The 16940-nt window shown below is 37.7% G+C and overlaps 1 protein-coding gene across 3 annotated transcripts; it reads right to left on the bottom strand.

Moving 5' to 3' along the window:
• Window positions 1-533: 533 nt before the first annotated feature.
• LOC133993040 (interferon alpha/beta receptor 2-like) lies at window positions 534-16678 on the bottom strand. 3 transcript variants are annotated; one of them, XM_062431879.1, is made up of 7 exons: window positions 16591-16678; window positions 16091-16223; window positions 10832-11013; window positions 9241-9401; window positions 5735-5894; window positions 3064-3185; window positions 534-1360 (listed from the first exon to the last, which is right to left on the bottom strand). In XM_062431879.1, exons 1-7 carry the CDS (start codon window positions 16640-16642, stop codon window positions 1247-1249), a joined length of 924 nt encoding a protein of 307 aa, XP_062287863.1. In that variant the 5' UTR covers window positions 16643-16678; the 3' UTR covers window positions 534-1246. The 3 variants fall into 3 exon arrangements, with proteins under 3 accessions (XP_062287863.1, XP_062287866.1, XP_062287865.1); XM_062431882.1 differs by having other exon boundaries at window positions 1239-1363; window positions 16543-16642; XM_062431881.1 differs by having other exon boundaries at window positions 1309-1360; window positions 2988-3185; window positions 16543-16642.
• Between the last annotated feature and the right edge of the window lie 262 nt (window positions 16679-16940).

Below are 16940 nucleotides of genomic sequence, written 5' to 3'. Positions count from 1 at the left end.
ATTACAGTAAAAGTACTGCAGTATTATGAGTGATGTAGTATGCAGTATTACAGTAAAGTAGTGGTTTGGTCCTCTGACTGATATATTATTATTATGACATCATTAGATTATTAATAGTGAAGCATCAGTGTTAGAGCAGCATGTTACTGTTGTAGCTGCTGGAGGTGGAGCTAGTTTACACTACTTTATATACAGTTAGCTAGTTTAGTCCAGTGGTTCCCAACCTAGGGGTGGGGCCCCTCCAAAGGGTCTGCAGATAAATGTGAGGGGTGGTGAGATGATTAATGGGAGAGGAAAGAAGAACAAACTAAGTTCTGATACACAAATGTGTTTTCAGTTTTTGGACTTTTTCTCTAATCTTTGATTTTTGCTGAAATATTGGATCATTTGAACATTTATTGAAATGAAAGCATGTGAGAAGTTTAGAGGGAAAAAAAACAGTATTTGGTGGAGCTGTTAACAACTCATAGACATCTGAAATGTGAGCCGACTACACACTGCTTTTTATTGATCAGAATTTTCTTTATTGGAAACATAATCAATAAAGTTACATGAATGGTTTTTGAAGCTTTTTGATGTTTGATAAAATTCACAGTCAGGTGCAAACCAGTGCGTCAGAGTTTACACAGCAACTCTCCAGGACACTGTATTTCCTTCACCATGTTTTCACTATCTCACCTTCATCAGGGTGGTACACCACCTCAGCGTAGGTGTCACCAACCTGATGAAGGTGAGATAGCCGCAAACATTTGGTGAATAAAACACAGAGCTGGCAGAGAGGTAACAAAGAGACAAAGCAGAATGAATAGCAGCATTTAAAGAAGTTATGATACATATGATAGTAAACTAATGCATGAATTAAAGTGAGTTATTATGATTATTCCTATTTAACTTGGTTGCTCGGGTCAAGTGTCAAACATCAATTACAGTATTTGTAAAGTTTATTGTTGCATTGTTCCTACTCATTTGATCCAGTTTTTTCTGGGTTATAAACATTTTTAAAATCAATACCTTGCTCTTCCTCAAACTAATTTAAACTCAGAATAAACTAGAAATATCTGTGCAGAGAAAAGATGATTATAATTCATAAAAAAACATCTCGGTCAGGTATGAAATGATCAACTTTATCCTTTATATCCTTTAACTTCTTCCTTTTCAGCCGACTCAGCTCCACCTAAACAAGCTGTTCTGGTCTCAGAGTTGCGCCTCAGTGGGGGGGGGGGGGGAATGTGGACTGTGGAGGCAGTCAGAGGAGTCCCTGTTGTGTATCTGGGTGTGGGGGTGGGGGGTGGGGGGGTGAAGTCTGGTCCGAGAGCTCCAGCGCTGCACTCCCACGGTCCTGGCTTTGAAGGGCGATGTACTACTGGAGACAAGAGTGAGAGTCACAACAGGGACTAAATTTTACTTTAAGGTCTTGTTGTGGTCAACTTTTGTAAAAAGTGCTCTGTATGATATAATGCTTTGTGCAAACCTATTTATACCAAGAATGTCAATCATACTGTATACAAGTCCATGTGGTTTACTTTAAATGTAAAGGGTTAAAATGTGAAAATAAACGTATGAATAACTTGCACACATTCTTTTTTTGTGGACCCAGCATCAAATTTCTGCTTTTAATTCATTTAGAGAGAATATATTAGAGGATTATGGCAAAAATGTCTAAGTGGTGTAACCATAAAAACTTTGTACCAAATAATTCAACTTGCTTAAAAACAGTAAATTGTCAATAAAACACCATATCAACTAGTTTGGCATGATCTTACATTATAACTTTTATATTAAATAAAGGTAATGGAATACAATTGTTGTAAATATTACATTTACTCTGGTAACCATGGAGATCAGGAAACATTTACATGTTTTAAATGAAGTCATTATTAGTATAAGTCCACTTAAATACACTGTAGGTGATAAAATATGTAATATTTATCATTCTTTTGTGGTTACACCATTTGACATTTTCAGGAGCATTCAGTCTTACTTTTGGTAAAAAATGGTGCAAATGTAATTTCAAATTTTATAAAACCAACAAAAATACTAAATGTACATTTTAACAAACCTGATGCTGCTTTTAAAACTAGTTTAACTGATTTATTAATTGCTCATCTTTCCAATCCTTATTTGTCACTCACCCATACACATGTAATGTTAGAATTAGTTTCTTTGGTCATGAAAAACCTACGTTATTGTTATTCAGTGTAACTTGTCGTTGGGTGAAGTTTAGGCTGAAATAAAAGCTGCTGTTCTCTTGTGTTGGTGTCAACAGTTTTGGCCTTGACCCCCTCGAAGTTCTCTAGTAGATTCATGCTAATTGGGAACGTGGCCTTTTACCCTCGTGGGTCTCTAGTAGATCTAAACAGCTAAATTTGGTATCTGGGAGATTTTTTTCCCACCTGGCCTTGGCAATAAAACTGGGGCACAGGGGGGTGAAGCGTTATCGCTTTTAGAAGGTATAACACTACTGTTACGGGGATATGATGGGGTACCCACCAGTATATGGGGGGGGGGGGGGGGGGGGGGGGAACGTAGGGTATATAAAAAGGAGCACAGTCTGATTCCAGGGTCTGACTCAGGCTTTGTTCCTGTTTGTGAATAAAACTCTTTCCAGGAACTTCTTTTGAGCAACTTTGAGACTTCAATTATTTATTTCAGTTGAGTTTCAGTGAAGTGTTGGTTAAGAGTCCAGGCACATCATCTGGCCCTGATCTGGACTTCTGACACTCCAACAGTCTCATCAGGGTCTATTGATTTAATCAATGAGTTGATCAACAACAACAACAACAATAAACTAAGTTGGCACTATAAACTATTGTATTTCTGCTTCTCAGCCATCAATAGCTGATTTGACATCTTTGAATTTTAGTTATTTTGGGATTAAGTTACCTACAAATGTTGAAATAAAAAAACCTAATAAGATACGATAAAGGATTCAAAAGGATTCAGATTTAAAACTGGATTTGAATTCCATAAAATGCTATCAGACCTACTCAAGCAGTATATTGATTGGAAAGTCTAAGGTGATGATGAATAATTTTTCAATTGTTCATCATCTCGATCTGTTACCAGACTTCTGGGTAGGCGTCGTCTCAATAACTCGTAGCTCAGCTGACCGCCGTAAACCACGACTCCGATGAGAAAGAATCCGATCACACAGAACGCACCCAGCAGGCAGAAGACCACATTCACTGTGAAACAGGACAACAACATTTAACACATATACTCATCATATCAGACATTAGTCACCAGTAGAAAGACTCAAAATTCAATTAAAACTCAAAAATTCAGCTCATTAAAGGACCAGTTTGTAGGATTTAAAGATAATCTATTGGTGAGGTTGCAACTAACTGAATAGCCTCCTCTTCCCCCTTCGAAGTGTGTAGGAGAAACTATGATAGCTACACTGTTTGGTTTGTCCATTCTGGGCTACTGTAGAAACATGGCAATGCAACCTGGTGGGCTCTATTGAAGAGGGCCTGCTCCCTCTGTAGATATAAAATGCTCGTTCCAAGTTACCAAAAACACGACAATTCTTATTTTCAGGTGATTAAACAATAATTAAAACACACGTATGAATATTATATTCCATTTCTACCAATAGATCCGCCCTAAATCTTACACACTGGGCCTTTGGAAAGATAACCTGACATCTGGCAGGTGTTGTGGTCGATCTTCTATGTCTGTTAAATATTAAATTCTTATACATTTACATCTCTGAGAGGAACCGTTAAAATTCTAATGAAGTTCCTCTTTCAGGAGCTACAAACACTGGTGAGGGGAACTGTGGCAGATAAAACACACAGCTGCCCAATTCCAATCAAAACATCCTACCATCATGAAGGTTATGACTGTAAATGAATGCTAGCTCATTCATTCCTTCATGGTCAGTTGATGAAATGAGATTAAAATGCTATTAATTTTGCCCCCAGACATCACATGATTGCATCAACATGTGAATCTACTGGTTGGATCATTCAGACGACAAAAGGGGTTCAAGGGATAGAAGAGAAAGGATAAGGCTGTTAATTTTGTATATGTCTCTTATTGTCAGCAAACTTCACGAGCAGAGTCAAACCAACAATAAATTAATCCTCTAACAATTATTGTGTGTGAATTTAAAGCCTGATATATCAATCATGTTGTCCAAAAACTATTAAAAACACGTGAGTGAGTCTCATCGCTGCACTGGGTCACATGTTCCTTCCAAGCGGGGAGTTCCGGTCCTCTGAAATGAGGCCAACGCAGAAGTAACTTAAAACTGCATTCTATCAAAAGGCCACCAGGGGGCGACCGTTTTGGTGTCAAAAGGACTTCCGTCTCTATACAAGTCAATGGAGAATTCACCAACTTCTCACTTGATTTCTAACCTCAGTAAACGTTTTCAAAATGTGTTTATGGTCTCAATCGCTAGTTTAAAGCCTTCTTCAATGCAGTATGATGTTCATTTGGGACATTTTGGCCTCCCTGATTTTATATGTGAAGATAAAGCAGGGTATGCATTAGGGCGTGGCTACATCGTGATTGACAGGTTGATTGATTCACAGGTTCAGGAGGGCGCCTCATGCTCCTCCTGATGCCCATATAAGTAGAATCCCTGTTTTTATTTACCTGGCATGCACCTGAAATGTTCAAGATGGCGCTGCTCAGATATGAAACTTCGCTTCCAAGCAGCAGTCCACAAACCAATGGGTGACGTCACGGATGTTACGTCCATTTTATATACAGTTTATGGTTCCTTCATAATGAAGAGTTTGGTCACGTCAGTTTGTTTAGAAACGGAAACAAAGATTAATAACAGTGATCATGTTTTCAGTCTCAGAGTAGTTCTGTGCAAGGCAGACGCTACTGAGCATGTGCAGTAATGTGCAGTTCTGTTTATAGATCTGCTGGCTTGTTGTGCTACAAATCACAACTGCTTAACTTTTTACTTAATTGATGTGTTTTTTTGATAGTTTTTGGAACAACAACAGAGGAATAAGATATATCAGACTTTGATACACACACAATGCTGGTTAGTAGATCAGATTACAATTGTTGACAATAAGAGAAATATAAGAAATTGCAGACCTTATCCTTTATCCACGACTCCCGAGGTACATTTCAGTAAGAAACATCCAATCACCAAGCATAAAATTGTGTAACATGTGCAACTTTTTTTCACACTATATATAATATATAATATTTCTAGGTCTAACCTTCTTATTCTGCCTTTGTGACTTACAGTAAAGTGACCTCAGTGTGAATTCTATCTGAGGCAATCAGTATTTTCTTTGTTTCAATTTCAAGGAAATAATGTTCTTGTTTTAAGGACCTTTTCACATTATAACAGGATATTTTTTGTGTTATAATAACAAATATTTGTTAGCGAACTACTATACATGTATAACATCATTTTATCTTGTTTATTGCGATATTTTCTCATCATACAAAATCAACAGATCTCATGAAAAGAAGACACATTTCTTGTTATAACATGGTAATTATGTTTCTTAGTTTCTTGTTTAAATGGGATGATTTGGTATTTTATAATAAACAGATAATATGTATCACTACAAAACGCTGCGGTACTCATTCAGACATGAGACCAACATGTTAAACTGCCTTCACATTTTTGTAATAAAGTGCACGTAATATATTAAAGGCTGGTGAAGAGATTTATAAGCTGATTTAAGTTGATAGCACAGAAGAAGAAAGAGGATTGCAGTCTGTGTATCTGCTGAGTATCAAGATGACGTACGTGAGCTTCTGGGCGGAGGGCTGGTGAAGGCACAGAAAGGTTTACTGGGAACAGAGTTGGAGTTGAAGAATACTGCCACAGTGACCGTCACACAGTACTCCACACCTGGCTGCAAGTACGAGATCATGTTCTCCTCTTTGTACTCCAGATTCAGTTTGAACTGAAACACAACAAACCAGGTAATGAACGACATTATTACACTTCATACATAGGCTGCTTGTTATTTTAAACTTGTCTCCGTCTTTGATGGAGTTTGAAATGCTTCAGTTGAACTTTATCATTGGATTTGTGTGCTAAAGTCCAATTAAAATCACATTTAATCTTTACTCTCTGCAGTCAATAATGCCAACGTTTAAGAAAAAATTGTATTGTTAAAAGTTTTGTATCATTAGAATGGAAAAACAGGTTTTTCGAGGAAATTCTTGCTCCTTTTTGTCTCCGCTGGTGTGAGTATCTGTGTTTGATTGACAGCAGCTGGGGGTGTGTGTCGGTGTCTGTGTTTGATTGACAGCAGCTGGGGGTGTGTGTCGGTGTCTGTGTTTGACTGGCAGCAGCTGGGGGTGTGTGTGTCGGTGTCTGTGTTTGACTGGCAGCAGCTGGGGGTGTGTGTCGTGTCTGTGTTTGATTGACAGCAGCTTGGGGTGTGTGTCAGTGTTTGATTGACAGCAGCTTGGGGTGTGTGTCGGTGTCTGTGTTTGATTGACAGCAGCTGACTTCATTATTTATGTATGAACTACTATATAAGTAAACTTGCCTTTATCGGTGCTTGAAGGGTTTTTGTCAACCACTGAACATCAGACAAAGCCTGATTTTGAGTCTCTAATCACATGGAACAACCATTTTTTGTTTGTCAAGTTTGTTTGTAATTCATATATAAAAACAGACATAATAGTAGATACAAATTCCCATTTTTGTTGATGTGATTTGTGAAAATGTTTTGCCCCATTTCTATTAATCGACTTGTCTTAGTTTATTTGTATTAGCCACATTTCTGTTTGTTCTGCAGGTGGCACTCTTTTCTTTCGTTGTTCAGCCGTCACTTTTCACACATAAGCGAAGAAGAAACGGGTAGTTAGGTTTGTAATTATGTGCAATTCCATAGAAACTGTTGCTGTACTGAGCATGATACTCGCCACTTCCTGTGACGATGTTCTGTATTTTTCTACATTATTCCCCAGAGAGACCTGCTGCGCAGCAGATGTTAAAACAGGCAAAGCAAACCAATGAGATACAAGCTGAATCACTGATACTTAATGAGGCAGGAAAACAATTTATTCTGCTTTGATTTCGGGATTTTTTGTGATGCACATGCTTGTTAGTGAGAATAAAAAGCTGCATGTGTTTCCTGAGTGTCTCTTTCAAAACTGCTTTGCTAAGTGAGATTTTTTTTGTGGTTTTGAACCTCAAGGGGCAACAGGAAGTACATTCAGGATGTTTTCCATTTACGGTTTAGCTTCTTCAGTCTGTCAGACTTTTCAAAAGACTTCATTATTTATCAGGTCTGTATAGTATAACTGACAAAAATGTGCTGTGGGAGGACTGAAATTACAGATGTGAAGACGAGCTCCTTTTCTTTTGTTCTTCTAATCAAGGCTGACTGTTTCCTCGAACACAAGCAAGCACGAGGCGACAAGAGGAAGACGTGGGCAAAAACCACAGACAGTGCAAAACATCAGCTATCTGAGGGAACCAAATGTCTTTCGAAAGCGATAAATAAGCCTCCAACATGTTTGTTTTGCTCAATATTTTGATCGGTCTCTCACAGAGTGTTTCACAGAGATCAATAACAGTGGCGTTGTGGGCTGCTGTTTTGATTTCTTAGTATTCCACACCGCTCTGAGCCGAGTTTCATATCATCTAAACACACACAACCCGATATAAAACACTGAAAGAAACATGCAGACCTGCAGAAATCCAGTCTTATCTCATGAGGTAAACTATTGTATGTTGGGATGATAAATGGCACAGGGATTAAATCATGGCAGTGCTGCCACATGTTACTGTAAAAGTAAAGAAGCAACGTGAAATCAGTGTGGAGTTAACCATTTTAATGTATGATTGTGACTGTTTTGTCTTGTGGAATGTGTTCTTTGCTATTATTAATAAGTTTTACTGTTACTTCCTCGCCTTGGTCCACATCTCAATAAGATAGAAGTTCTGAGTTTTGGGATATTTGACCACTGCCTGACCCCATAGGGCTCTGTGTCCTGAGGAATGCTCAAGTTAAATACATTAAAGACCGTGTAAAGTGAATTCAGACATTTTCTTCTAAACACATTAAATAGGTCAGAAATGTATTTCTAAAAAAGGTGTAAAAAGCATTTCAACCATTTAGATTTGAATTGTGGAGCTAGGCTTCACAAACTGTGTTTCAAGATTTCTGTGTCTGGATTTAATGGGCGGGTCCGCATCCAGACCGCGGGACAACTATCTGCGGACCCTGGTCTAATCTTAAAAAAGGAAAATCTTGCTTAAAATATTATTATTATCAAATGCGAGTGTTCGCGCGAGTCGGAATTATCCGTTTTATCGCTGGTATGGATGTGTGACTCCAGTCCTTCACCTTGTGTATTTTGGTCTCCATGGCAACAGTGCGCTGATACGCTGTGACTTGGGGTCTTGGAAAGGGCAGGACATGTTTAAGTGCCAGTTGTTTATTTATGGCTTCCACTTTCTATGGTTCCACTTTCCTATGTGCGGAGGACATGTGACCCATGTATGACATGAATTTTGGGTAATAAATATGCATGTATACAAATGAATTTCTTTGTGGCAGTTTGTTTTGGCAGAAATGTGGTCATGAAGGGTGTTGTGCTTTTCTTGTTCTTCTAAGTATTGTGTGTGCATCAAAGTCTGATACATCTTATTCCTCTGATATTGTTCCAAAAACACATCAGTGAGCCACACTGCTGCACTGGGTGACATGTTCCTTCATTTTAAAGAGTTTAGTCATATTAGTTTGTTTAGAAATGGCTCCAAAGACCAAAAACAGTGATCATTTTTATTCTTTGAGAGTAGTTCTGTGTAAAGCAGAGAGTAGATTTCCTTTACAGTTTTTCTAGCTTCTGGTGCTTCATATCACAACCTCTTTGACTTTGTACTAATGTTCTTTGAGAAGTTTAAGATGTAGTGCCAATGTCCACATATTCCTCAAATTTCTCAAAGCAGTTTAGTACAAAGTCAAAGAGGTTGTGATATGTAGAACAACAAGGTAACAAAGCTGTAAAAAGTAGCCTACTTTTTGCCTTTCACACAACTACTCTCTGGAGACTGAAAATGATCACTGTTTTTGGTCTTTGGAGCCATTTCTAAACAAACTAACATGACTAAACTCTTTAAAATGAAGGAACATCTACGGCACAGAGGAATAAGATAAGTCAGGCTTTGGATACACATACAATACTTGTTAGTAGATCCATTATTTATTGGTTTGGATCCACACGAAATTTGTTGACAATAAGAAAAATAAAGAAAATTGTTACTTTATCCTTTAAGCTGACACATACCTGTACCCCGTCCCGGGTCCTGTGCACGTGGATGTGGAGATCTCTGTAGAGGAGTTGAAGCTGCTTGTCCTGCTGTAGCCCTGATGTTTTGGGAACAGTGACGTAGAGAAGCAAACAGTTCCCACAACCGGATACAGAAACATCGGGAGGACCAATCACAGCTGCAGGGAGAAACAGAACTCATGTTCATCTAATAGGACTAATCATCATTTTAAACACTGAAGCAAAGATTAGCATTGAGGAGACGTTGGACAACACTTAAGTTTCATTTAAACTTAAAAAATGTAACTGTATTATGTAAGTTGCAAGCAGAGCTTCTACAATTGCAGAAATGATGATGGGCTGAGAAAAACACAGGTGGCAAAAAAATCAAAGATCTATCTATCTATCTATCTATCTATCTATCTATCTATCTATCTATCTATCTATCTATCTATCTATCTATCTATCTATCTATCTATCTATCATCTATCTATCTATCTATCTATCTATCTATCTATCTATCTATCTATCTATCTATCTATCTATGGTATCTATCTGTCGTCTGTCTGTCTGTCTGTCTGTCTATCTTTCCTTTTTGCCTCTCAATTATCACCTTTCCAAAATTAATTAACCAAATTAAAAATGAAAAGAAAAGAAATATGAAGCATGCTTCGGTCTAAAATCTTGAAAAAGACTTGTTAAAGATAAAAAAGAGACTGTTTTTCAAAGAAAAACAACAGAATCAGTCATTTCAACACATTTGTTTACTTTGTAATACTAACTATAACTCTGTACATCAGGAGCAAAGAAGCAAGTCTGGTGATGTTGTTATAAAAAGCTGAAGTGAAACTGTGACATGCTGGAAAGGTCAATGACCAGAAATTAACTGGTACTGGACCTTAACCAATTGTTTATAATTGTAACCAGCAGACCTGTCACAATAATTATCGACTCATCGTACAGTAACATTATTATCAACATCATCATATCTATAGATGGACTTATCGTATGATACATGGACATGACCTTTGACCTCAGTACTGCCACACTTCACATTAGCAGCTAAGAGGCTAATCATGTCACATTGGCTAAGTGAGTACTGTCCTCCATTCTTCACTGTGTATGTCCTGAGTGGAGACTGCAGAAGAATTAAAGGTAAATAACTCTGTCCCCAACCATAATGGCAGTCTGTGGTTTTACATTATTATGCTATTATATTATCATTATATCAGTGGTATAAAATGATCTTCAAATGACAATAATATCGTTTATCACAATTATTTCTGAGACAATATATCGTCCAACAAACTCCGTCCAACAGTACTTATCGTGACAGGCCTACTAACCAGGACAACAAAGATCCCCTTACCTTAACGAGGTAGTTATTGTGACTCGTAACCTTATTCTTACTTATTCTAATCTAAAACATGCTCTTTTCTTAAACCTAACCAAACCTTGAATGTTATATCTGCCACAGTTATTATTGGAAACTGCATTCAGCCAAAAGGTACAAAGTGAAGCGTTTAAGCTCAGCCAATGAGATTACTGTGTGTATGAAATGTTTATATCTTTCATGTGTTATTAAGTGTGTTTGCTGGTGTTGCCTTACTGTCTGACTGGGGCAGGAACCTCTTTGATATGGTCCACTTAGAGGTCTGGTTCTGGTTGGGTGTGAAGGCCTGGACGCGGGCTTGGTAGCTCTGAAACGGGTCCTTGAGCACTCGAGTTAGGTTACACGTCTGTCCAACAACCAGCTCTGAACAGCCAGTCACTAGTTTCCATGTGCTCTTCCTACAAAGTGAGAGACACTTTTAATATATGGGTCAGTGACATATAAGTGTTGGCAAGATGAGCAATGTAAAAAAAATATATGTTAAAAAATAGTTTTAAAAATATACCTTTTGTGTGTTGTAGGTTTTATATCATTTGAAATGACATTTGCACCATTTTTTTTAACCAAAAGTAAGACTGAATGGTCCTGAAAATGTTAAATGGTGTAACCACAAAAGAATGATACATATTACATATTTTATCACCTACAGTGTATTTAAGTGGATTATACTAACAATGACTTTATTTAAAACATGTAAATATTTCCTGGTCTCCATGGTTACCAGAGTAAATGTAATATTTAGAACAATTGTATTCCATTACCTTTATTTAATATAAAGTTATAATGTAAGATCATGCCAAACTAGTTGATATGGTGTTTTATTGACAATTTACTGTTTTTAAGCAAGTTGAATTATTTGGTACAAAGTTTTTATGGTTACACCACTTAGACATTTTTGCCATAATCCTCTAATATATTCTCTCTAAATGGATTAAAAGCAGAAATGTGATGCTGGGTGGGCAGTGTTTGCTGCTTCCTTTTATTAAATCAAACTCAAATTATTTTTGAACTTATTATTTTCTTCTGGTTTATTTTAAAACCTTTCAAATGTGTCTTTTTAAAAATATATATTTTGTTTCTTTTATGTCCTTAAATGCCTTTTATGTTTCATGTAAAGCACATTGATTTTAAGTTTTGTTTAAAGCAGCAATACAAAAAAAACTCCCCTTGATGGTAACTGGATGAACACTGATAAGAAATAATTAGTCACGACCCAGCAGGTGAATGTCAGGAAAGAGAAACTTAACTAGCGACACACTGATGAACGTCATCCTGGCACCAGCAAAAATCATGCTTACTGAAAACAGAAAGTGCTTACTCACAGCGGTTTAGGAGCCATTCAGGAACAAAAATGAAACATATGACCTGTGCAGAGCTCAGCAGAAGCTCAACAGATAACATTATTTATCCAGATGTGACCATCAACCTAAGTACCTGCAGCAGGAACCAACAGTTTATGTGTAATACAGAAAATTGTTTTTTTAATACCAATATACTTCTGATTAATGCAAACTAACAGTAAGCTTATATTACTACTGTAAATTAAAGTTTGTTGTATTTATGTGTGTTTATGTTTGTGTTTTCATGTTTTGATTGTTGTAATAAAGCGACAATGATGATTTAAAAAGACAAGGACAAAAGGACAAAGAATCAACATTTTTTTTAGTTATAACTATTTGAAAGAACATATCATGCACATTTTCACCTCTATATTTTTCAGCCCATTCCTGATTTAAGTGTTTTTTTTTTTAACTTGATAATAATAATTGGGATATCATCATCTCCCTACCACCCTGAAGCAGACCAAACACACTCATGCAGGTTATACTTACAGAAACCAATGAATTACTATCTTGTAATTTACCCTACCAGCTAACTGTGTGCTGTAAACTGTGTAGAAACAATATACAATATACACGCATGGCCGGATCTACCATATAGGCAATCTATATTATCGGCCCTCCGATATTATTGGACGATATTTACTTAAAAATGTAATATCGGGGAGTATCGGTATCGGGTTTTTATAACCGATGTTTGTTCTGTAGGCTTCAGCATTTCCGAGCCTGCATGAACGCAGCATGGCACGTTTACCGGCGCGCGTTTGATGACGTATAACAACAACAACACGCTAGACTCGTGGGTCTCTAACCGTGGCTAACCGTGGCTAACAAGTTCATAGCGTCCACCGCCATGTACACGAGCACACAAACAGAAGGTTTACCTCCTCGTTGTCCTTTTCTCTGTTTTGCTTTCGGCGAGTCGCCTCTGTGACGTCAGAGTCCGGTGGGTCCTATCTGGGTCCTATCTGGATCCTATCTAGGTCCTATCTGGGTCCTATCTGGGTCCTACTCTGCTGGAGACACAACAGCTGAGAGGACCGAGTGAGAGGACGTTCCTATGAAAGGTCCCGCCTCCAGAAACGGGGCTTATGTCTGTGGTTTGGAACTATTTCCAAGTTTGTCCTACGGATAGTAAATGACTGCAAAGCAGCATAATAAATATGGCAGTGCAGTTGAAGTTGTTCTCTTATTTTGCACAGTCAGTGTTTACATTTGGAAAGCCATGTTGCATTTATGTTTGCATCCAGTGGGGCATCACAATAAAATTAGTCATAATGTGTTAATTCAACAGTAGGAGATATGTTATGTTGTTACCTAATAGTTTTGGTGTAAAAAGCCTGCAAATATCGGTATCGGGTGATATCGGTATCGGAAATTAAGAGTTGGGGAATATCGGAATATCGGATATCGGTAGAAAAGTCAACATTTATCTTAAACTGCTATCTTATACACATTTCTGGCTGGATGCTGACTCCTCGCTCTTATTAACCAACTGAGTGATCTAGGCTAAAAACAAGCCTTACATAGTCTGTTGCAGGCCACATTTTGGTCTGTGTTGTGGCTCAAAAAACGATATTAGAAAGAAAAGACAGAAAAGTTTAGTCTCATCTTGAACCGGAGCATCTGCAGATCAGTTTCATGGCCGTAATGTTATGATCCTCTAAAGTTAGGCATGATGCAAGATGAATAAATCACCACTTCTGTTATTTTTGCTGCCATTTGGACTTGTCAGGAAGCCAGGAGGACCGACTGAGTTAGATTGGAAGGTTGTTGTTAATTGTCTCCTAACTTTACACAATAAGTGAACCCAAAACCATTCCACTATTCTATGCATCTTTAACCCTTACATACTGTTCACGGGCAAATTTGACCCATTTTTACATTTGAGAGCTGTAAAAACACCATATACACATTTCTTCTAGGTGGACTTTTCCTACCCTGAATGTATAAAAATGTATTTTTTGTGCAGCTGATACACATTTTTAAGTATGCAAATGTACAAGTTTAACCTGTGTTTATCTAAGTGACAAGGTTAAAGCCATGTTAAATAGCTTATAATGATAACAGTTCATTAAATTCAACATGTTGGTGACAGCAGAGTGTTTCTTAAATGATTCCTTCTTTCTTGGTTTTAATGCCAAAGAGATGTGCTGCTCCATTAATGGAAGTTCCACTGATACAAATAAATGAAATCAACCACAACATTTAGATAGAGATACTTTAGATACTGTACTTTCTTTTTGTAAAGTTGGCTTTTCTATCATCTTTATGTTTACCACAGGTGAGGAGTTCTCGTCCTCTGAAATGAGGCCAACGTGGAAGTAACTTAAAACTGCATTCCATCAAAAGGCCACCAGGGGGCGACCGTTTTGGTGTCAAAAGGACTTCCGTCTCTATACAAGTCAATGGAGAATTCACCAACTTCTCACTTGATTTCTAACCTCAGTAAACGTTTTCAAAATGTGTTTATGGTCTCAATCGCTAGTTTAAAGCCTTCTTCAATGCAGTATGATGTTCATTTGGGACATTTTGGCCTCCCTGATTTTATATGTGACGATAAAGCAGGGTATGCATTAGGGCGTGGCTACGTCCTGATTGACAGGTTGATTGGTTCACAGGTTCAGGAGGGCGCCTCATGCTCTTCCTGATGCCCATATAAGTAGAATCCGTGTTTTTATTTTTCCCAGCATGCACCTGAAATTTTCAAGATGGCGCTGCTCAGATCCGATACTATTGGCTTCCGAGCAGCAGTCCACAAACCAATGGGTGACGTCACGGATGTTACGTCCATTTCTTATATACAGTCTATGGTTTACCACCAAAACTCATTATTGTGAGTCCATGTGAAATATATATATTTACCTGAAAGATCTGAGTTTGGACATCAGCTGTGTGAGGGGATCAAGATGGCTTTATCTTAAAGGATGACAGAGATTTTCTATATGTTTTGTTACTGTAAATAAATTTCACGTTTGGATCCAAACCAACAATGAACTGATCTACTAACAAAGTACTGTGTGTGTATGTAAGCCTGATATATCTTATTCCCCTGTTGTTGTTCAAAGACTAAAAACACCAGACTCTAGGCCAAACTCTTCATTATTAAGAGATTGATATATATTGTTATGTTGATATTATTGGCTAATATTTGCCAATTCCAGATATATCAGTATCTTTGTATATCGTGTCCAATATGCACTAATAACTATTTCTTAAAGTTATACAGGCAGCATTTTAAGCATGTTTAAGAGTCTGAGACTATTTTCCCCGTGTTTAAATGGCCTCAGACCTTTGGACCTCACTGTGTGCGTGTGTGTGAATGTGGGTCAGTGACAGATAAGGGTTGGCAAGATAATCAATTCAAAAATATCTTTAAACATAGTTTTAAAAGCAGCATCAGGTTTGTTAAAATGTACATTTAGTATTTTTGTTGGTTTTCTATCATTTGAAATGACATTTGCACCATTTTTTAACCAAAAGTAAGACTGAATGCTCGTGAAAATGTCAAATGGTGTAATCACAAAAGAATGAAACATATTACATATTTTATCACCTACAGTGTATTTAAGTGGACTTATACTAAAAACAACACATTTTTCTAAATACATTTTGACAAATTGTGTAAAATTTGTTTAAAAAAAACCATTGTGTTGTGTTGCTAAAGTGGACTAATTTATTCCACATTTATATATCCTTGCAAGGTCATATAAGCTACTGGATGCCTAAATTAGAAGGAAATGATCTATCTATCTATCTATCATCTATCATCTATCATCTATCATCTATCTATCTATCTATCTATCTATCTATCTATCTATCTATCTATCTATCTATCTATCTATCTATCTATCTATCATCTATCATCTATCTATCTATCTCACTGTATATAATCAGATTTTTATGAACAAATACTGGTTACACCGATTGGACACTGGGTTATAACAGTGTCCAAATCCAGCATCAGTCGGACTGTAGTTTGTTCACGTTAGTTTAGACACAGCTTCAGCAGCAGCTCAGATGATGTAAAATGCAAAACAGGAAGTCATGAATCACAATCCTGAGTCTGTCAAACTGTCTTATCACCTCACTTTTTCCACCCCCCCCCCCCCCCCCCATCCTTTTGACTGAGTACCTGAAACGCAGGATTTGGACAGTGAAGTGGGTGTCGGGCGGCGTTTCAGGGCCTGGCAGGAAGCTGAGTGTGTGCTCCAAGTTGAAGGAAGAGATGGAGACCTTAGTAGGTGCAGGGAGGGCAACACAGAGCCCTGCAGAGGAGGAAGAGATTAATGATTTTAGCTTTGTGATGTCAAAAAAGAGAAAGTTTGGTCTTATTATTCTATAAGTCTGCAAATGCACATGTCGCTCAGTTTGTGGTTTGCACAGTTCCTGTTCATAAACTTTCTAAACTCGCTATGCACCTAAAGTTGAGCTTCTCCATCTGACTACAGAGATTAACAGCAATATTATACATTTACTACTCCAGCTAACATGCACACATTTCAATTTACACACAATTTAAATCAAATAAAACATAAAAAACATACACTGACACGAATAAAAACCCCCTTTATGTCACATATTCACCATTTAAACCCCCAAATTTTCCTCCACTTTCAATCCTGGGAGCATTACCAAGGTGAAATTGCAGGAGAAGAAGGAGTAGAAGAAGCATCCACAACCCCATCGTCCCTCCATGGACTGCTCACTGCTCTGCTTTGACGCCTTACGCAAGAATGATAAGGCTTTTTGTTTTATGGGTTTGAAAACATACAACAACCTATAGAGAGGGATGGGAGGGAGCTGGAGGGGTTGGTGGTGGTGGTGGTGGGGGGAGGTGGTGGTGTGTGGGGGTTGGGAAATAACACAAGTTAAAATGTACACGGTTAAGTTTCTATTTCCCCAGAAGTCCCTCCCTTGTGCCTTGTCCTGCAAAATCCTGCATTTAACTGAGTCAAGTTTCACAGTCGTATGTCAGAAAGTGA

This window comes from Scomber scombrus, chromosome 13, assembly GCF_963691925.1.
Source record: "Scomber scombrus chromosome 13, fScoSco1.1, whole genome shotgun sequence".
Classification (NCBI taxonomy): domain Eukaryota; kingdom Metazoa; phylum Chordata; class Actinopteri; order Scombriformes; family Scombridae; genus Scomber; species Scomber scombrus.
This window is presented reverse-complemented; position numbering and strand designations above follow the sequence as displayed.

Bases quoted from the DNA above. Each gene is read 5' to 3' on its own strand.
- LOC133993040 (XM_062431879.1), bottom strand. From the start codon at position 16,642: ATGGGGTTGTGGATGCTTCTTCTACTCCTTCTTCTCCTGCAATTTCAC. The intron at 5,895-9,240 runs GTATGTGTCAGC...GTTGTGTTTCAG, and splicing joins GGACCCGGGACGGGGTACAG to TTCAAACTGAATCTGGAGTA. The intron at 1,361-3,063 runs GTAACAGATCGA...TGTCTCCAGTAG, and splicing joins GACGCCTACCCAGAAGTCTG to TACATCGCCCTTCAAAGCCA.